The sequence below is a fragment of the Pempheris klunzingeri genome, chromosome 9, assembly GCF_042242105.1.
Source record: "Pempheris klunzingeri isolate RE-2024b chromosome 9, fPemKlu1.hap1, whole genome shotgun sequence".
NCBI classification, from domain to species: Eukaryota; Metazoa; Chordata; class Actinopteri; order Acropomatiformes; family Pempheridae; genus Pempheris; species Pempheris klunzingeri.
Window position 1 is genome coordinate 5,077,190 of NC_092020.1, and position 23,509 is coordinate 5,100,698.

At 41.7% G+C, this 23,509-nt stretch overlaps 1 protein-coding gene across 1 annotated transcript in view; it reads right to left on the reverse strand.

Moving 5' to 3' along the window:
• Nucleotides 1-23,509, reverse strand: part of LOC139207061 (connector enhancer of kinase suppressor of ras 2) — a 52,803-nt gene that overhangs the window by 23,931 nt on the left and 5,363 nt on the right. Inside the window, exons 2-7 of the mRNA XM_070836693.1 lie at nt 15,651-15,814; nt 9,157-9,359; nt 7,894-7,981; nt 6,758-6,799; nt 2,258-2,377; nt 117-176 (exon numbers count right to left, since the gene is read on the reverse strand). Of these exons, the coding sequence (XP_070692794.1) occupies nt 117-176; nt 2,258-2,377; nt 6,758-6,799; nt 7,894-7,981; nt 9,157-9,359; nt 15,651-15,814 (677 nt within the window). The remainder of the gene's footprint in view (nt 1-116; nt 177-2,257; nt 2,378-6,757; nt 6,800-7,893; nt 7,982-9,156; nt 9,360-15,650; nt 15,815-23,509) is intronic.

A 23,509-nucleotide genomic window follows, 5' to 3' on the forward strand; every position in this document is an offset into this window, starting at 1 on the left:
ATGGGAGCAGATTCAGGACATACTGAGGCGAGGATTCATTGTCATTGTGGAATTTGAGAGCATAAATTGTAGTTGGTGGAGAGTCAAGTTTCCAACTGCGTGAAACAAAAACTCACATTTTCTGTGGTGCCGGTGATGACGTGGAGTCCATCATACGTCGATTTGATGTACATCCCCTGAAACACAAGCACTGGCAGTTAGGGAGGATTCAGTATATATGGAGTACACAGGGCGAATGCTTGACATGCACATTTTACCTCTGAGTGTGAGCCTATATTTGTGTCTCTGTTTATAAATGGTCTGTATTTGTTTACCACCTTTCTAGTCATTTTCTTACATTATATCCTCATTCATACAGGACGAATATAAGATGGAGAAGACTGTTCTTTCACGAACATTCACACACTGAGGAGCAAGTTGGGGTTCAGGACACTCGCTAACTTGGGGGATCGAACCAATGACCTCGCGATTGATGGACGACCCACTTTACCTCTGAGCCTCTGAGCCTCTGAGCCACAGATGCCCATATCTGCCCCAAATCTGTGTGTGCACCAGAGTGATACACTAAGGACTTTAGACCAAGTCACCAAGTCTAAACCGAGAACCAGTTCCAGTTGAGAACTGGCCCCAAATTGTCTGATCTATGGGAATTGTATGCCTCCAGGCTTATCAATCCCTTTGAACAGTGCTGACAGCTGTGCATTACCAAACAATGACTTTTGGAAAAGAGAGAGGCATAGTGGAGAGGGAGTAATGGCCTAAAGCGTAGTTTCATTTCATGAAAAAAGGTTGCCAACAATGCCAGTTATATTGTCTGTAAAACGATGATTTTAAGTAAGAATGTGGGTGGGGCAGTGTGAGGGGTGCGCTTGGAAAGTGAGTGGTCAAGCAAGGGAAAAGAGAGCGAGCGAAAGTGACGGTGAGTGCGAGTGGAGCAGCAGAAAAGTTTAGCAGTAAACGTGCACTTTGTCAACGTAAGCCTGAAGCTCCTGTGTTTTTTGGAGTTAACCCAGAAGTGGGAGGCTGAGCAGAAAAAGCTTGAAGTGGCAGCACCAGCATTATGCTTTTCTACGCAACAAAGGCTTAAACTTGCCACGTATGCCATATATGTGACAGTTTACAAGTGCCACTGCATCCCAAGCGCGCAACATGTCCATTAGTGAGGGTAAACATTGTGCGTTCTAATAACATTAGCACCATGCAGGCAGGCTCAGCAGATTTTTTTACATAGAAAACCAAATGAAAATGAAAGCTGTACAGAAATTCTCTCAGTGTCTCCCAGACACTGTGTTCAGGCTCAGAGATAATAAAACAGGTGTTCTGATGTTCAACACCTGTGTAGGCATGTTTTTGGAATCAATAAGAAAATCAATAAATTGGGCAGATAAGCAGAATCAATGATGGCATTAGTATTGATCAAAACGTATCAGTTCCCATCCCTACTTGGCTTACGGATAGGTGACCGATTAAAGTGTCATAGTGAGGTGTTGGTCGACTGGAGAGCCTCTAGAACAGCTTCAATGCTCCTTGTCAAACAGTCTTTGAGCTCAATCTTCTCCCAAAAGATGGTATCTCATTTTATGTTTTGATGATGGTGTTGGAGAGCGCTGGCTAACGCGTTGCTCCAAAATCTCCCACTTGTGTTCACCTGGGATGACTTCCAAGGCTATAGTGCAGGATTCACATCAGTTCTGTACTCCTGAAAACCATTCGTTGAGTCCTCGTGTTCTGTATGAAAGCATCTGCTCTTGTTGTTCATGTTCTTCTACGGATTTGCTGTCATCTGTACTTGAAACTTCGCCCCACCTAAAGACTCAACTTGACTTAAGCCTTAAAAGTAAAAACATTCAAGTCTCAAGCTTTGACCTAAGTTGCGTACCAATAAATAATGAATAAGACAGAAAAAGGCAGGCATTGCATATTTACACACCTTGAATATTTAATTATTAGTCCTGTCTGCATGGAAGAGACCTGGATTCAGTTACGTAAAGACTGTTTTTACATAACTTTTCATGTATATTTTGCACAAAAACTAAATTAAAGACCCAAACAATAAGCTACAAGGCGATAAAATGCTCTGTAGAGTTGAGGGGTACTACACAGTCACGTGATAATTCTCTGCGGGTTTGTCACCACTAGAAACCCCTTTCACATGACGCAAAGTCATTTGGTGTATGGCTTATATGAAAATATTGATTAGTAAATCTTTAAAAGCAGCTTTGACGGATCGTGTGTGCCTGCTCAGGTGTGTCCTTACCAGCCCCTCACTGGGCATGATGCTGGTAAGGTGGACCACCTCCAGGTGGGCAGACTGAGAGACCAGAGAGTCTGACGACAGAGAGATGATGTGGTCGCATATCCCTGCTAAGGTCTTACACTGGAGATGCAGACGGAGGTAGAGAACGCAGAGGGGAAAAACGACAGGAAAAGAGAGAGAGAGAGAGAGAAAAAGAGAAAGACAGAGAGTTATTGAGATTGGTTTTGGTCCGCGAGGGATGCTGTGACCTAGCTGGAGGAGGTGAAACAGAAATCATTTCATCAGATTGTTCCACATCGCCACTTCCATCACTCCAGCACACAAACTGTTTCCTGTCACAGTCTGTCCACAGGCATGCCCACAAGACACTGTCACAGACAGAACAACACATCACCGATACGAGCCAACCCCGAGGTGCCCAGATGACATTTTCTAACATCTAAATTACAGAGCACAGATTTCATTTGTTGGTATCTATAATTTTTTTTTAGGAAGATAAGGGCTGTTTTTGCTTTCATGACAACTAAACAAAACCTGACAAAGTGGTTAGATTATCTGTGCTGTAATGTCTTCTAAAGCGCACTTCTATTCCTGTGCATCTGAGCAAATACGCCAAATAAAAAAGCACGGCTTCAGCTTGCCTTTGTTCTAAATAAACCTTGACTGTTTTTCAGGCTATTTGTCTGCTTGGTCACGCATGCAAGTTAATTTATCATCAGCAGCATCTCTGCCTTCTAATCTTGGCTGACTGACTGCAGTGGGCTTACAGAGACTGTTACCCTGGTTATCCTGCCTCATCGCATCGCTGTTTAGTGCACACTAAACACACATACAAACACACACACACACACACACACGCTGGAATGTAACACACAAACATGTAAGAGGATATACGTCGTCTACGTTCACACACACGGCATGACAGTGATGAACCCTGCAAGAAATAATCTTCTGATCTCAATCCTAATGAGCAATTACCGGATTATAGTGATGACATGAACAGAGATCTTCAACACATACACATACACACACACACACACACATACACAAACACACACACACACACACACACACACACTACAGCTCAGAACCTATGATTCATTCAGTGTGAGAAAAAAGGTGGAGGATCTTCAGTGAGCTGCCTATGTGATGCTGATGCTCCCGTCTCTCTCTTTCTCTCTCCCTCTCTCTCACACTGTCTCTCACTCACACACACACACACACACACACACACATACACACTTAAATACACACCATCCTTTTCTGGGTCAGTTATTTGAACATTACACTGCCTGTTTAGTTTTCTTTCTGTTTATACAGTAACGTTATGTTCTAGTCAATGTGCATACATTACGTAATGGGATACCCGGGACTGCTCATGTCATCCACAGACACCGAGCAACACTGCGAGCTTTAATTTAAAATAAATGGAGGGGGGAATTAGATAAAGAAGTGAGAAATGAGTCAGGGGATAGTAGAGCAGAGTGTGTGTCCAAGCCCGCCTATAGAGCCGTAAATAGCATGTGATGTCCCCAGATGGGAACCACAGCGAGTGGCAATGTCATGGCTCTGCTTGTATCCCTCTTTGATCATCAGACTAATAGTCTCGACCTGGGATTAACACGGGCTGAGAGACAAAAGGCCAGTTACCAGCGTGGAGACTCCCAGCTCCTCCAGCTCTGACACACCCTGCCTTGATCTGACACGCCTCCGGAGAATCAGAGCGCAGATTATAGGGAAGTTAACTTATGTGGCTGGCTGGCGTGAGATTTAAGAGCAGTCAAACAGAAAGCCAGACATTGTATGCTGCCAAATGGATTAAGCTCTGGCTGCACACCGAACCCCTCCAACCCCCCACCCCCACCCTCCCTCACGCTCATTCTCCCTCATTCCCCATCCCCTCGCACCTCCTCTCTCATGCACACACACATTGACGAGCATTTACATGTCTCGTTGTGTAATGCGTCGTCTCCACATGCGTGAGCATACACGCCGCGGCAAATATAAACCTGACCCGAGACACAGAGGAAGACGGAGAGGGGGAGAGGGGAAGACAAGGAGCAACAGAGGCAGGGAGGCGGGAGGGAGAGTCCGGGAGGAAAGGGGGAGAAAACAAGGGAAAGGGAAAACACACAACTAGGACAGTCTTATGTAATTCCTCTCATCCTTATGCATGCATGCACATAAAAACACGCGCACTCATACACACTTCACGCTCCATCAGACACACAGACTCGCACATGCTCATATCTTATCTCTCTCTTCTCTCTCTGTCTCTCTCACACACACACACACACACACACACACACACACACAAACACTATCCCCGTCCATCTGATTGCTGCAGGCCGTAGTCTGGAGGAGAGGCAGAGTAGCAGTTAGTTTTGCATTATTGAGCAGAAGCTGACAAACGTACAACTACCACTACAGTAGCTAGAGCAGAGCTGACCAGAGCATTAAACACGCTGGAGACTCTCCCCTACTGTACGTCTGTCTGGATCAACCTCCATGCATACACTGCTTCAACTACCAATAGGGCCATGTGAAAGGACTCCACAAAAAACATTCAAAATATGTATTTCTGCAAGAGCAAATTGTACCTCGCCATCAAAAGACTGGCTCCTTTCAGAGTATCTACAGTTATTTACATTACTGGATATGAATATGAATATTATAACATTATATTAGCACCACTCTAAATAATCATCATGTCATAATAGTAATTGAATAGGCGGTTCAATCTATAAAAATAAATAAATACAAACCAAGATGATTATATGTATGTGATGACAATGTTCATTTGAATCAGGGGAGGAAAGAATAATGTTCCCTGTCAGATACTTGAGTACAAGATAATGTTTCAGCGCTGGTCTGTTATGTAGTTAGACAGTTAGTGGTAAGTCGACAATTAGTTAGCAGTTAGGTAACTAGTTAGTTTTCATTCCCAAACATTTGATCCATCCATCCACGCTGGCACTTCCAAAACAATATGCAAGCATATGCAAATCAGGTTAGCAGTGATAGTTCTTATTGGTCAGTTATTAGTGATTAGTCAGCAGTAAGTTAGCAATTTGTGAGCAGTTTAGTTAGCTAGCCAGCTAGCTGGTTAGCAAGTCAAACTGTGGTCCACTGCACAAAACACTGCTGTAAGTCAAACATCCAAAATACAGCAAATATTTTCCACTAACGCTTATGCAAAACAATACTTACTAAACAATATATTGCAGGGTTACCAATAGTAACCAATAGACATTTTTACATCATTTAGATGACACATTGGACATATTTCCAATGAAAATACAGTCCTGTTTCAAAACTGAGTGATCTTAACTGAGCACCATCATCTTCATCCTATGTGTGGTTGTCTTGTGTGTGTTTGTGCATGTATGTTCCTGCGTGTCTGGTTGTGTCTGGTTTAGCGGCACTTCACCTCCACTTTATTAATTTCTGAAACACAAAATAAACAAGGATCAGCAAAGGAGCAGCATCTAAAAACAAACACCTCCTCCTCGCTCTCTCCCTTCACGCTGTCTCCCTATTTCACACATAAACCTCCCACACATAACAGACTTAGTCATGTGTAGCCTTTAGTCTGGCACCCAGGGTTTTGTGTACATGTGTTTGTGTGTGTGAGTGTGTGTGTGTGTGTGTGTGTGTGTGTGTGTGTGTGTGTGTGCACATGTGCAGAGCCATTTAAATCTTTGAATTCTCCTGATGTCACTGTCCTGTGTCATTACCAGGCCTGTAACATCAGAGGTAAACGACAGCCATAGTTCCACAATCAAAAAGCTAAGGGGGGAGTCATTTTAACACAGGAAGGGGGGGGTGGGGTCGCACCACAGGCAGACCAACATCTTAACTACAGTCTAATGACTGGTTTTGTATATAAAAATCTACACAACTGCATATATAGCATATACCAACAGAACATTCGATCCCGGGTTATTTTCGGGAACAAAATGCTCAGTTATTTTTTGTGAACTCCCCCTGCCAACAATTTATTTGGTTTCCTCCACCTGACCTTGAATGGCAGCAGGAAGTGTCCCAATCCAACTGTCAGCCCGGATCAGACACTAGCTGCTCACTCGGTTTCACACGTGGACACAGACAGTTCTCCGTCATACACGCATGCAAGCACACACTCACACACACACACGCATGCGCACACACACAAGCGCACACACAGAAGCTAAAGTGGAGCTTTCAAAAGGCCTCAGGCTCGCTTGCACTTTTAACATGCACAATTTTGTGCCACACACACACACGCAGAAGTCACATACATGAAGGCATTTTTCAGCATTAACATGTAACTAACATGTTAAATCCCACTTGTTGACAAGTGTAAAAATGTCAACTTCTGGTTTTATGGGAGGTTATGTAGCGGACTATTTCTTGGCTGGGAGTAGTCACTTCAGGAAGTTGCAGCCGGCTGAGAGGAAGGATAGGAAGGGAGGGAAGGATACTGAAATACAATAATAATTTATTATAACTTATGCTTACCACATGGAGAATCTTATTCTCTGTCTCATACACAGTGCAATCCTGTAAAACGAGAAGAAAAAGAGACATGAGATGGAGAGAGCATCTACAGTATGTGAACATCCGCACAAAAGCTCAAATGCCCTCCAAATATAACAACCGGTAATAATAAGAATGACACAGCCAAGAGGAAGAATGAGTATCAGCTGTCAACTATTAAATTTCAAATCTTCCACATGATGCATATTTCTTTAGAATCTACGCAGACTAACTTGGATTGACCAACTCTGGATCTACTCTGCTGCCTCCACGAGCCACAGCAGGATTTAGCAACGACATTATTTGAACATGACAGATTGTTATTTAACGATAGCTGATAGTTAATCTATTTCTGGGAAAGCAGCCCACTGAATCCACCAGATGTGCATGGTAGCAGTTAATTCATTTGTTTGATGCATTAGTGCGGGTGGTGCTGCCACCTTTGTCTGTCTCGCTGCACTCTGGCAGCCACATGTTCATTTAGCCCATTGTGGACCTACGGTGGCCCCTTTCTCCTGCCTCTCCTCTGGCCCTTGTAAGAGGGGATGGGTGTTATCTGCCGGGCTCCAGGACTCACTCTGGGCACACGTACAAACACACTCTCACACAATCTAAGCAGGCTCTTACAGGGAGGACATGGACAGGGTCCAGGAGAGCAGACATAGTTTCTGCCCCAACAATGAGATAGCTACAGTGCGAATGCATGCAGCTCCAGTTTTATTCTTTAAAACGTGCATTTTGTGTGTGTAAGTGTGGTGAATCTACATGAGGAAGCGAGCCAGAGGGGGAGCAGAAGGAGGACAGGGAATGAAGGGATGATGGACCCCTAGCTCATTTCGGTCAGGGCCCAAAAGTCAAGCAGATGATGAGGTCTAACAGTGAGTCAATGCGCACTTTGCCTAAGGCTGTAACTGAGAGCTGCTCGTCCCATCAGCCATGCTGCAAACAGCCTGTGGCAGTGGGCATATGTTCCGCTCGCAATCAAATCTATAGAAACCAGCTATAGACAGAGCAGGCGGTATCTGTACCGATATGAAGTTATGAATATGGACATGATGGACTGTGTGATGCATGCATCCTGTGTGTTTGTATGTGTGTGTATTTCTATGTATAAGCACCTGTTGTACAATGGTAGTTAATTCTAGGCAGAGCTGCACAATGTTGTTCTTCAGTAATGAATACTCTGTCACACTGGCAAACGGAGACCTGAAGCAGACAAAAAAAAAACAGAGTTCATTATCTGACAAATGCATCTGAGACCTTAAAAACATGGTGAGCTTTTGCAGAACCTTGGATTAGCGCACTGGTCATGATCTTACTGTAAATGCTGTTATTGGTTTCATCAAATGCTCCTGTCTGTTAAGAACTGGCAAAGCAAATGTGTTCTTTCCTCCAGGGTGAAACAGGTTTTAAAATCACACTTTAAGCATAAATGAATTAGAGCAAAGCATATTCGGTCATTCTATTTTAAAAAATGAGTCCCTTTATTCTGTATTCGAGGGAGGGATTTTTTTTTTTCTGTACTGATGCTTTTTATTGTGTTTTGTTCTGTTCATTTATTTGCTAACAGTGTGATTTTAAAAGCTGTGATCAGGCCGTGAGAGAGAGAAATAAACGCCATACTCCGCTCCTCTCAGAGCACAGGAGCAAGTGATAAAGACAAACAACAATATTTGGTGTTATATTAAGGCCAGGAGGACGTGCAACACAGCTCAGCGTTGCTTTGTTTGCGTGTGTTCTCAGCTTCATATGGTTCCATCAGCTAATCTGACTTCACAACACACAAAACATCCTTTTTCATCCACCTGTGAATTATGTTACTGCATGAGGGGTAGACAGTATAACAGAAACATCACACAAACTACCTCTGAAGTTTATTACATTTTATTTTAGTCGAAACATTTGCTACTTGCTACTAACAAGAAGCAATTAGTTACTGGTACCCATTACTGTATCACAGTTCTGTTCAGTGGAATAAATAATTTGAATGTTGATATTCTGACCATTTAAAGGAATAGTTAAACATTTTAGGAACTACCTGTATTAACTTTCTCACCGAGAGTTAAACGTGATTAATAACGTATTAATCTTTTCATCCAACTCACTGTATTACAGCAAAAAAAAACATTTGCCACCATTTCCAATAATTCATATTCAAGTTCTGACAATTGCTCTTTTCTCAGTGAATCTTTAGTGAGAGAAAAGAGGTACAAGCAGAAAAGAGGTACAAAACGGTTTGGTGGATGTGTTCATTTTTTATCACCAAAACCTCAAAATATATGCAGATCTATGTTAGCCAATAGCTGATTTAAGGTTCGAATAAAAGTATAAGTAATTTAAAATGTATTTCCAAGGACCACATGAGAACAAATGGTCCATACCTGTCGAGCCAGGCTAGCAGGTTCTTGGCTGCGCCGATAAGATCCACCACCGAGGTGAGGAAATCATTAGGTAGCCTCCGGGAAGCTCGTCCGTCGTAGTGTCCGCCCCTCCGCCGGCCCAGGATGAAGTTCTGGAGGTTCTTTGCTGAAGCGTTTAGCTTGTGGGACAGAGTCCGAAGGTTCTCTGTCTCTAGGCCGTAGTTCTGGAGGACAAACAGAGGGATTCATTTTAGAAGTAGAATCACAGGCTAAAATCTTGTCTGCATACAGGAGGCATTTCAGATGGTTCTGTCAGTTGATAATCTTTGGGATCAGAGCACTTGATGAACTTTGAAACTTTGATTTGTTTGATGTTTTTCGGAAGATTGACCACTCATATTCATATCTATGATAAGTCTTACTAAGCTGGGGTCAGGATATTGTTAGCACCTAGCTAGAGTTTAAAAGTCCAATATGAAATGAATTTTAGAGTTCATATCTGTGTTTGGAAGTCCTCCTAGATCAGAAACACACACCAAAATATATAAAAATAACAATTTGTGGTACAGTCCTTCAGCACATGTTTTTATAGGTCTCTGCACAGGCCCGATGGTACCACACCTGGTAACTTCATTGTGACAGCAAGACCTCGGGAAGTCACTGCACCCAATTGTTGTTCAAGAAGAAATAGTTACTCCATGAACTCCCCATGAGCTGTCATTCTGACATTTCTGTTTGTGTATGGATTAAATGAGCGAGTCTCAATACACTAATTAGTGAGTCTGCACCTTAGAGATAGCAAGGCCAGCTGCCTCTATATACTTCTAGTCTTTATTCTAAGCTAGGCTAGGCGCCCCCTGGCTCTTTATCCAAATCGAGGGTCTAAGGACAGAAGGTGTCGTACGCTGTACAGACTGTATAGCCCCCTGAGACACATTGTGATTTGTGGTTTTGGACCGTATGAATGACTTGACCTCTGAAAGACAAGAGATATTGACTCTCCACAACAAAGCAAATTAGCCAAAATGCCATTTCCCAAAATGCTGTACTACATGTTTACAACAAACCTTTATATATCCACAAAGAAATATGAACAAATGTACTGTGACTTAACTATAAATGGTTATTCTGAGTGGAAAGACCTGACTACTAACTCTGAATAACCATTAGCATAAAACAGAAACTCTCTACGCTAATACAAGAACACCAAGCTGGTCGAGTAGCCCATTACTGCACTATGACCCTTTTAAATAAACTCATAAACTCACATGCACACACACACACACACACACACACACACACACACACACACACACACACACACACACACAGACCCACTGAGCCACATTGCTCAGCGTCCCAAGGCACCTCCAGTCATGTCCTGTCTGACAGAGCCTGATTCCTGCTGACACAAAGGCTACACACACACACACACACACACACACACAACCTTGTATAGTCAGATGCACAGGCTTAGCTAGACGTATCTATTCCTCCTCTGCCTCTAGATCTATTCTACAGTCACGACCACACTGACTACAAAGGAGAGAGGGTTTCACAGTGGCAGCGGAGAGAGAGAGAGAGAGAGAGAGAGAGAGAGAGAGAGAGAGAGAGAGAGAATTGAGGGAATTGAGGAACTAAAGAGGCAGAAGACAAGAGGGAGAGAGATGAGGAGAGAGCACCCAGCTATGCATCTCATTGAAACTGGGTCATGCATACACTGTGTTCTGTATAATCTTCTGTATTCTGTATGACTGTAGATGTATACATGAACTTGGAGCGTACATGTTTGCACAGCTGTAATTAGCCTGTCCTATGATTCGATCTAAAGCTGTGTGCGGCTCTCTCCAGGGGACAGAGTGCTGAGATGAAGCAGGGAAATAATGCCCTGTGTCGACTGTCTGACTGACTGTGTGTGTGTGTGTGTGTTTGTGTATGTGTGTTGAGAAAGAGAGGGAAATAATTTGAGCAGTGCGTGCATATGTGTGCCTGTGTGTGTCAAATCAATACAGTAAGAGGGCGATGCCATTAGAGCACCCCTCCACCTTCACGTCGATGTGGTTGCCATAGCAGCCATGTGTGGAGTGGCCTCTCCTCTATGCTGATATTTCTACCATTGTTCACAGAATCACACTCAAATATTGTTTATGAGATGTTTGGGCAAAAACGAAGATTTCACCATTGAATCTATTTCTTTTCAATGGTAAAACATTAATCAGCCTTCAGTGTAAGATTTGCAGACCACTCGCAGCAAAATGTAGAGTATCTAATGTCGAATTAATCAAGAGATTATTGATTGTGCATGTGTTGCTTTCAGCTTGGAAGATCTGAGCTCGTGCTCAACTCAGGAAGACAAGTTACGTATGTCCGCTTCATATTTTTACTGCAGCTTTTTCTTATTTACCCAACAACAAGCCCAGCTATAATTTTCTACTATTGAGTTCTAGATTCAAAATGAAACCAGTGCTTGTTTTCCTTGATTAAAAAAACAACAACATTTATTTACAGTTCAAATGAGGGGCTGACATTATAAAACAATGTCTGTTTTACCTGGTCAAAAACAGAATACAAATCATGAAGCTTTACGTGGTTTGATTTGTTTGTAATGACCGTTTTTATGGGACTGCGTCAAACACAGTGTTTTTTAAGAGGCAATTAGGAGACCATCAACCGAGATCAGTCAGACCAAAATCACTTTTACAAAACAGTGACAGACATGTCTGTCATGACAGAAGTGAGTGAGTGAAGGGGTTAGAGATAATGGGGGGGACTACCTCATAGACTTAGAGGGGACACCCAAAGATAACGTGCAGCATTTATTTAAGCCATCCTATATAGAACAACTGAGGAGTCCTGTCAAATTAGCTCAAACATTCAAATGAAAATGAAAAGGACTAGAAATAGGAATGATGGACAACTAGTTAATAACTTTCACTCAACCAACAGGATTTCAAAATCAATTTAGAATCACAGACGGTAGCCCTGAAAAGGAACCAATATGGAGAGCTGACTCATGCGTGAAAAAGTTACGGGACGAAAAGACACCATGAATCACTTTCAAATGCAGAACATTTATGGATTATGCCAAGACATTTTGTTTCAGAGTTGTTCCATCTATAAAACTTTAAGATGTTTGTAAGGTGTTTTGGTCTAGAGTCAAAACATCCTGTCTCTTTCCATGAGTTTTCCTCTAGCTGCTCTGGCTTCCTCTTTAAGCCCAAATATATGAAGGTCAGATTGATTAAAAGCTCTTGATGGATATAGATAGTGATGTGTTTGTGCGTTGATAGCCACAACAGACTGTTTGGCAGTACATGGTGTCTCTCTGCCTTTTGTCCAGTCCCATTAGAGAATAATGCCACTCCTCTGGCACTGATGACGAAAAGAAGGCATAGAAATCGAATGACTTTGATCCACATTCATTTAATGGCATTTATTAATATTATTTAAAGTACACTGACCTTAGAAGGAAATAAAACAGTGTAGTAAATACACCATATAGAGAGGAGAGGTGGTCTTAATATAGAACCTTGGGGGACACCACAAGGATGACTTGAATGTAAAAAGTTCTCAGCCTTATCAACAGACACACACAATGCAGAATAAAGTTACATCTTGTTTGAAAGATTTCACAAACGGATAATCGGGACTCAGACAGGTGCCAGTTAGACACAGTCTACAACAGATTTGCAACAGATCTTATTTGGTCATGTAGCAATGAGAAACTGTCACATACTTGCAATTAATTATATGTATAATCAATGAATCATAACTGATTTTAAATAACTGCTTGAGAAAGAAAAGGTATATATATAGCTGTCTGCTTTTTTTAACTTTTAACTTGCTTAGTTTTTACTCTCTTTAAGTAACTTTAATATAATGACATCCATGCCCATGTCATTTATCAGATTTTAGGGAGGAGCAGTCATTTTATTCTTAAATTATGCCCATTTCCCTGCACATCTTGCTGAAAATTCACTGCACCCACAGAAACCTATTTAGCATAGATGCTAGGGGCAAAAACTCGATTGCACAGACATAAAAGAAGGGAATTTTTCCACATTTACAGTGAGACTGAAAGCTCAGTCAGCGCTTGAAACTTGCATTGATCCGGGGCCACAGAAGCTCCTTTTTTTTCACTGCAGAAAGACCAGAAAGTCATAACGGTTGTGCCAGGGGAACAGGGTTTTGCTTTCCATATGGATTATATTGCTGACGACAGCGAATCATCCTTTATTATCCAAATATTCACAGTGTCTACAGGTACTATAGAGCTGTGTCCCTTTGTTACTTGGAGAGTACAGTTAATGAGTGAGGTAGGAGGTCAGCTGAGATTTGCTTTCCCGAGGCGGCCTTAGAGGATAATTCTTTTTTATTATAACTAGCTTTTTATAGTTGTGGCCTTAATTTTTATTGATTACGTAAACATTTTACTCAACAAAATAATTGCTGAGATCATGTAGAAACACTACAACTTTGCTACAACAAAGTCCAACAGGACATGAAATGAGCAGTGGCACTATTGGGTCAAGCTGTCAGCCAGCCTACAGTTTAGCCAGATCATCGAAAACCACAAGTGAGCATACCCAAAATATCTGTAAAAGTGCATAATTGCACTTGAAAACTGTATGCACACACACCTATAACATGTTTGGTATAGGTTACTGTAAGCATGAAGTCTGTCTGTAACCTACTGATGGTTGATGACAGTTTGTGCAATTTCTTTTCTAAATAAATCTGGCAAACTGACTGCTCGCATTTCATCCCCAGATGCAGATATGTTCCCAGATCTCAGCAGCTAACAGAGTAGATGGTTATTATATCTGACAGGAGTGATAGCTACAACTACAGAAAGTTAGACCCACGTTGTAATAAACTGAAATGACCCTTTAAACTACTCACAACAGTAGTTTTAGTGATACATCTTGTCTACCTGGCATCCCTATCTGAGTATGTGTGTGTGTGTGTGTGTGTGTGTGTCCAGTTCCAGGACATATGGTGATTGCTGCTCTGGGACACTCATTCCCATGCTGGAACGTTTGAATGAGAAGAGGTGCTGATTAGCACACACACAAGCATGTGCGCATACACACACACACACACACACACACACACACACACACACACACACTCACGCACATTCAAACAGCCCCAACTAATCCAGCCATGTGTGCCTGGGAGATAAGGTGCATCCTGCATACTCTTTCTACATACTCGCTCTCTTCCTCTTCCTCTCTCTTTCCCCTTTACTCTCCCTTCCTCTCTCACTCTCTTTCTCTCTCTCTGGGAGAGTAGCACCTAATTCCCCCTAATTCCCTAATCCTGAGCAGGGCCACTGCACATACAGTCAGCAGTGACCGAGGCAGTACACACAAAGCAGAGCCCAAATGACAGAGGATTTTTCTGGCCATTTCTTAAGCCAATATCAATAACTGGTGGGGGGAAATAAACAACCAATATATAAATCTTTCTACCTGTGAGATTTTTTTTTTTTGTACAGATGTTAAATATAGTTAAACAAAAGCAATACACACAAATTCTGCCCAAATAAAGCTGTTAAAAATTGGCATAATTTGATTTAAATCAGCTGGCAAGCTAACCCCTAATACGCAAGCCAGCCTGAAACATCAGTGTATTGTACTGTTTACTTCCCCCTGGCATTTTCTTCTTGGGATTGTACATACTTTCATTCAATAAAAAAGTTACTGAAGAGGGACCAAAAGCTCTTTAAGCTAACCAGCTGTCGCTAACAGGACAGTAAATTAACACAGTTTATTCAAAAGATGCATTTGTACCGTCAACTCCTGTTTCTTAACTGCCTGCAAACCGGTCCTCCTGTGTGGAGCAGTTTATACTCCGACCATAGACTGTACACACGGTCTATGACGCCAACAGAGGGGGATTAAATAAATGTGGATGGTGCAGCGACGTTAGCTGCCTCCATTTTGAACAGTTTTCCATTCCTGCTTGCTATTGGTCGCCAGTGCATATTCATGTGTTAAAATAGAACTCATTGAGCAAATACAGTCATCACAACAACCTAATTGGATGTGCTGCAAAATTGTACGATCAGGCCATTAGATGTTAAATCTGACCAGACGTGTGATGCCAACTTTCCACTCTCAGTTTTTGATACTGAGGACTACAGCGTCATTTCCATTAGTCCACAAAAGTATTGGTGGTCAATGGCCAGTCCTATTGGATGGTGTATATGTTGAAAAGTGATAGTTGTTGGTAATAAAACCAAAATATTATATTTGTTGGAGTTTTGTATGGATATCAGATGAATTAAGAATACAACTTATCAAATAAATGAATAATATGTTGGAATGCCAAAAAGGAATATAAAGGTTGTATACTTTCCCCTTGTATACTTTTTCCTTTATTCATTACCATACCAATCCACACAGTGAAACACACAATAACACGTACATCCAAGACCTGTGTATACATCTCTCCTTCCAGTACTACTGAGTGAGAGAGGTAATGTCAGAATGTAAGAGAGGCTGACTGACCAGGGCGCAGAGGAGGTCGACAGCTTCCAGGATGAGCTCCTGATGTCCTATCCTGGTGACACCCAGCTCCTCCAGCTCCTGATGGGTGATGTGCAGCAGCTGCTCTCCCCCCATCTGCTCCCGCTCAAAACTCTTCACGTACTGCTGGAGACAGTCATCCAGACCTGAGGAGGGCATGGACAGAAGCAGGTTAGCCAGTGCTGATGTTCACTGCGTGTAAGGGCCAGTGAACATATTACTTATTTCATTACTGATGTTTTAGAGAGCAAAACATCATAGAAAAAAAATTGATCATTGACCGATAGAGATGCAGATTTGATTTCCTGTCATCCTGTGCACTGAATCATGGTCCACATAGATGCGACACAGGCATGAGTGCAGACACCCACACAGAAACACACGGTGTGTTTTATTCTGCCAAGTAGAAACAAAAGCTATTAACACCAGCCTAAAGCCAGAAATATCATCAATGCTTTATTGGCATCTTACTAACTGTCACCTAGAAATCACATCTGTTGGCTTGGATTTCCAATTTCTGATGATTATATTCCGTGCTGTAATAAGACTCCCTTTGATGTTGTTTTTTCACATACAAAAGAATGAAAGCATTTTTAAGTGTTTTCACAGTTTGCACAGGAAAAACTCAATTTCATGCACATTCTGAGTGATTAAGGGTGTGTCCAAAATATACCTAGAAAGATGTGAGTAATATATTGACGTATGACTTTCCGCTGTTAAGCTGTGGCTGCTTGCCATGCAGGGAGCAAATCAGATGCACATAGACGTGGTGGGTCCAGGATACTATTGATCAGTACGAGCCTCAGGCTTTGAACCAAACTAAGTCAGCAGAAAGCACACCTCCCCACAGACCTAATGAACAAGCCTGCTCCAAAATGAGCGCACACAGAGCAAAAACACATGAGAAGAGGCAAATCCTCTGACACACACACACACACGAAAAAGCAGAGAAACACAATGAAAATACACTCCGTGTCTCTGTGAACACACACAATCACACGTACAAATACAATTACAACTGCTGTTGTTATTCAGGGTCTTGACGCCTCTGTGGAGGCATGTTGTTAAAGCCGAGTGGAGCTGTGAGGAAAACACTGATGCCCAAGGGACGCGATGCTGACAGAGAGCAGACAGTGTGGTAGCACCTTAACACAATCACCACAAACACACACACGCACACGCACACACACACACACACTACAAAGGATGAGCGAGAGGCATCTTGCTCTTGGTATGCCATGGGACAAAACAGACAAAATATAAGCCTACTGTTGCTGTGAGTGACACAGACAAACAATCTTGTTACATACAGCTCAGAAGAGCAATTGTAAATGTAACACATAAGTGAGGGGCTTCGCTCTGCAGCACCACCACAAGTGGAGTTTAATAGAAAACATTCCCTATGGACAAACGCTCGCATCCCACATGTTAGCATGTGTTTCACATACGACAGCACAATGTTTCCTCATGCAAGGCTGATATTATCAAGTTTGTGAGCGAGGTCTGTGAAAACTACACATGTGAAATCAAGTAGGCACATGTGACAATTTGTTTCCACGTGTAATGTTGTATTATAATCAGCTGATGCTACTTTAGAACATCTAAGCAGTTGTTGAAGTAAATCAAAATGCCTGAAAAACACAACTCCTTCACTATCAATGTGTACTACCACCAGAGGTGCAATGTGTCTAAATATATTGACACAAGTACACTTCACGCTTTCTACTACTGCTACTATGACTACTAATCAGTTACTAGTTACTTTACAAATTACAGTTACAAATTACAAGTACAAAACTTAGGATGAGCTTTTCAAAATAAAATGTATGTATATTGATTAAACAATGCAATATTAGACAAAATGCTTTAAATTAGCTCCACTTTGGCCAACTATGACTTACAAATGAATGCAACAATGGTATAAAACTCAAGGCAGTCATTTTCCTGTCTAAGTATATTTTGCTAATATACTACCTTATCTTGAAGTATTACTACTTTTACTTCAGCAAAGGATATGTATCTTTATGTTTTCAGTTGTCAGTTCGGTTTGTAGATGCAGCTAGTTTCACAATTAATTGGTTCCCAACATAGTGGTTGGGCTCCTTCGAAGGTCACAAGATAAATCTGATGGGTCATGAAATGATAAATGATTAATCAAAAGTAAAAAAAAAAAAGAGAGAGAAGAAAAAAAAGATCTGCTACTTTATAATTTTCATCATGCTTTCAAATCACCGATGCTAATGCTAATGTTCGACAGACTTTATGTACGGGGGTCACAAGCCGAGTTTATACGTTTTTTTAATGAGAATATGAATCAGAAGAGTAAGTAGTATCTCTAGCTATGAAATAAATGTAGTGGAGTAGAAGTACAGAGTAGCATTAAATGAAAATACTGCAGAACAGCACAAAATAAAATTGTACACAACTTGAGTAAATGTACTTAGTTACTCTCCACTGCTGTATGTGACATATTGAAATTGTGTTTTATTCTTCCCACTCTGACTGAATTCACTCATTCACGTGGACAGTAAACATGTGATCACATGTGATGTGTTTTCTTTGGAGAGGCCAGTGAAAACCATCTCTAATTGTTGTGTACTCTCATGCCCAGTCTCTTATCTCCATTCAGACAAGTAAACAAAAAACTGTGACAATCAGCAATGTCAGTACCTACAGCTCTGCATATTTCTAACTAGAATATTCTCAGTGTCAAATCCTTGAATAAGAAGAGTAAGTGCACTACCATATTCCAGCATTATATTCAAATTAGCTGCTATTCTTTGCTTCCAATGTAAAGTGTTTATTACAGCGGGAAAATAGTCCAGTGTAGTGTAATAAATCATCACCAGTGTTGGCAGAGATATGCACAAGCGGACTGAATGTGCAGATTCCTTTAGCTAGCCAGCAGCTATAGGAGCAGAGACAGCTATGCAGAGAACACGGAGGCAGAGCAGAGAGACAGCCCTGCAGCTAAAAACTAAGATTCCTGACTCCTGAGCCTCACCATAAGAGAGACACAAGAGGAAACAACAAAAACAGAGATGGCTGTTTTTTTTTCAAAATGGATGTCTTTATTTCCATAGCTAAGGAAAAGAGGGAGGGGTGAGCCTCCTGGAACAAGACGATACATCCGTCTTATTTCCTAATTTGTCCCCAGTCACAGACCTGCCTCTCCTTCTGAGGCATGGAAGCACTTTTTAATAGCAGCCATGTCATACAATGTGGCACATTATGGCTTATGTCATCATAATGCAAATGTAATATCTGGCAGTATAATATCTTCAGTGCACATTTGAGATTCTCTGCAGGTGGAAAAAGTGGATTCACTTTTTCACACTTATTATTCTAGTCATCATTCCAGTTCCTCTTTCTGGTATCTAATCATTAACAGTTGCACCTTTTTCCCCCTCTCCTTTTCCCTCTCTCCACCTACAGTAGTATATAAATTATATAAAGCGGTGATGAATAAAGAATCAAAGAGGTTCAGGCTGAGTACCACGGCTTCCTCTGGGAAAGCACCCTACAATGGCCATGTCCTACTTCTGCTACACACACACACACACACACAGATGAATGGCCTCTCTGATGGGATTTGTTGTTTCAAATGTATGTATGTGAATTCTCGCCCGCATGCACACATCTGCACCAACAGGCATACATTCACACATATACACATTGTGACACACAGCTGCTGGCCAATCAGATGAGTCAGAACGCCTCCCCTAGAGGACAAACAGCTGATCTGGGTTCATCTGCTGAGTTCATATGCCAGCTGGAAATAGCACATGCTGCTCAACGCAAACATACACACAACACACAAACTAACACATAAGGGTTAGGTTTGTCAATCCTACACCTTGCCCGACAGTCAATGATTTTACAATTATTAGATATCATTACTCGACATCTGCAGCGGTTGTGACGGCATCAAGCAACGTCAACTGACATCAGCCTGCTTTACTGTGTCCTCGGCGACGGCAGGAAATCTGAAAAGTGACCTCACGCTTAAGTAGGCCATGCAGAGTAAGAGAGTCAAACGGATCTTAGCCTGCGTGCAGCTGACATAAACAAAAAGTAATTTTGCATGAGTTATGTCGGAAGAGGCTGTCTGTGTAATCAAGACATAAGCTTGCGGTAGTTTCCCCTGGGAGCTATACTGACGTGGGAATTAGATCATTTATCATAGCTGGAGATAGCTGGAACCTCCCACAGTGTGTGGCATTGATACAGCAGACTCGTGTGCTCACGTGGTGATGGCAGGCCGCACTAATGTGTTTCTAGTAAATATTGTTTTTCCCACTGCAATTCAGGAGCTTAATATTGAACAGTATTTGCAGAACCAGGGCATCACCTGCATATCTCCAATGTTCCTGCACTGTAAATATATCTTCATAACACGACTTTGTCAGTTGTCAACAGTCTGTTTTTTCCCCAAACTCTGAGACAGTTCTAATATACTGAGGTATCTAGAAGTATCTACAAAGTATTTTGGTTTTTGCATGCAGCATGATGTCAAATGACAGTTCACTGTTGTGACACGCCGTGACGCTCTTTTAATTTTGTACCTTTCTCCTTTTACTTGAATGAAAGCTGAATTGGACAAAAGCACCACAAAATAGCTGTTTTGAGTCTGATTCCGACTCACTGTGTGAGCCATGGGGTCCTGCATGAAAATGCAATTTACTGTGTTTTTGGTCATTTCACTTAAGAGATTTCTGTAATTGTGTTTTTTGTCTGTTGCTTCTTATTAGTTTTAAATGGGCAGGACTAATTTGGAGGAGAATGTCACATGCGTCCACCGCTCGCGATTTGGCGTCATTTGCACCAAACCTAGACGGTGTTAGTGGCTGGTTTGCTAATGTTGCTATGCCACTCTCTAACAAAGAGTTTGATTATTAAACTCTTGATAAATGAAAACAAAGAATGTTTTTCTCTAAGCTTCATCTTTGTTGTGTTTTTAGTCATGAATATTTCATGTTACAGAGAAGTAGTCTGGATTTATAAGAAAGTTTTCAGGGGCTTTAAGCTCCAATCATCTCTTACCAGATACAGAAATAAAGCCTCTGCTTTGGCAACAAAGGTTTTTGATTTGTCATGACAGTAAACAGTATTTGAATTGTCTTTCCACTCTTTTAAATGAGCATACAATTACACAAAGCATCTCATGTAGCTAAGTGGTAAAGATGCGCCAGCGAAACTTTAGAATTTGAGTTTTTAATTAATATAATTTCAAAGTTGTATTATTTTAAAGGTAACTTTGATTTTTGTTACAAATTGCTGAAAACTCACCCAATTAGATTTGGGAAAGAATTCAAACTAAGCTATAAGGCTGTGTTATTTTTAACCAACTGCAGTGCAGAGTTGCAGTGTTTCTAATCTTCAAATAAAATGAATCAAAAGGATTCATATTCACCAGCTTGATTCTACGTCGAACCACAACCTCACCACAAAGGCACTCGGTTTTTGTTGTTCCTCACATTTCTTGTTTTGTAACTCACTCTGGCCCAGAATATCTTTGGTTAGCAAAAGTGAACTGTAAGAAACACCGAGGGATCCCATGATCCCGGCCATCACTACATCCCAGTGTGCTGAGGCTTGAGAAAGCATCTCATGTTGACAGCTTCATCCACATTTCATGCAGTTCCCTCCAATCTTTTCCTCTTTCCTGAGCAAAATAAACCCCTCCCCTTCAGAAAACATGGGGTTACCAGGCAACCGGAACGAGAGAGAAAAAGAGAGAGAGAGAGGCCTCCGAGCAGAAGTGAGGGATCAGCAGTTGCCGCCCCTTAGGACCTTGCACTGATGCTAGGCTAAGGAGCACACATACACGCTATAATTACACACAAACACACACACTGTAGCATACATATGCGCTCCACACACTGACTGAAAGCTTGTTCAAGGCCACAATAAAAAGACTGCATTTACAGCTGAATATGGCTCGAACTGGGCAACTCGCAGAGCAGTTACTTTGCCGCTTGGCCATTAACATCGACTGAAATCAGACTGTCAAGCCTCCATTTTCCTTTGAGACCATGTTTGGGTCAGAGTGGAGTCAGGGCTAAGAGCGGCGGCAGGCAGCAAAGACTCCTCCTGTCCCGTTGCTTTGCCCCCCATCTGTGAGCCTCCAGCTGGAGTAAGTGCTTCTGTGAGTGCGAAGAAAAGACAAAACACTCACTAAAAATATTCCTACTGTGAAATATTCATCACATCATGACAGAATATTCTTAAGACCGTGGCATTTTAGCTCCCTGGTATATGAGCTTTCAAGTGCACCACAGCCCCCCCTGTGAAATCCAGCTAGCAAGAAGGTGTCAAGAGGCAATCTGAAGGAACAGGAAGATGGAAAACAGGGTCAACGAGGAAGCTGCAAGGAGTTCAGAGGCAGAGCTCGACTCTGAGGATCTAACCGACCTGAGAGAATCTGAAGTGACTACAGACATACTGGAGGTGTAATAATGTCTTTTAGCTTTAGCTTTACCTCACAAGCCATAAACTATCCCTATCCCACCCTATTCAAACTACATGCAGCTGCAGTTTTGGAAGAAAAGAAGTGGAGGAAGATGGAATATGCTGTGCCTGCATGTGCAGATTTTCTAAATAGTTCCACACTGGACGAAATGATCTGTTCAACTTCAAATGCTTTTTCTTCAAAATGCAAAATATGCTCACATGTTGTCATTAGAGCTGCTCTACTAAATGTTTTTATTACCGACCCACCAAATGACTGTGTCAAATGTGAAAGAGGTAATCGTAGCGACAAACTCACAGAGAATTATCACCCGATTGCAGTTAAACATTTCAGCGTTTTTCAGCTCATTGTTTTGGTTTTTACGACCCACAACTTTTCTGTTCTGGTTCACACAGCTCTCATCAGTGTTGCTCCCAGGCGCAGGAGAAAAAAGCTCTGAGGGACCTACTGCACACGACCTGCCCTGCATTAAACAATGGACAAAGTTAGCGACCAGCTGGTGAACATAATGTAGCATTTAGCTGCTAAAGATATGTCAGAGGTTGGAAATAGAGAGGCAAAAGAAGAGTTAATACGCAATCAAATGTCAAAATAAAATCTAATGTTTCCAAATAAACAAGCAGGCCATCCTAAAATAATAAAAGGTAATAATTTGTCAGTTATGTTGTTTATAGCTTGTTGCACCCCCCTCAAAATGGCCAAAAAATGTGTTAATGCAGATTTAAGATCTAATAATCTGCATGTAACAGTAGTATGTGTACCCACAGTTTTATTATTGCGAAGTTGTTGTGGTTAACACTTTACTCATGATTAACTTTGACATATTTACAATACAAGGTCTTTAGGAGACAGGCTCCCACTCACTTAAAGATCAAAGCAAATGAATGGAGAGCTGTGATGGCATGAAGCCGATTGAACCAATTCAATTTTTATGATTCTGAGACATTTTGTGAGCTGGAGCTGTTGGTCTGAGCTTAAACAGGCAAGCTAGCTTTGCAGTGATAGAGTGTTGACAGCTACTACAACTCCAGATAGACTTCTGGCTACCATAAAAGGATAAAAGCTTTAATTCTACATGTGGTTTGTAATCTAATTCAATCTTTGAAGTCAGGGTTTCTCAGCATTTGCTGGCTTGTAAACCCAGCAACTAAATTGTTGTACACGTTTAAATTTTCACCAATTTTTTTTGCCATATCCAGAAATCTCCAGTGACCCCATCTGTATGCGATGTGATCTCATGTGGAGTCCAGACCCCAAGGTTGAGAAACTTTACTCAAAGTTAATATATTTGGCCGTAAAACTGCGGCCCCCGGAACAACAGGTGCAAAATAAAACACACACACACACACACACGCACATGCACACAGGC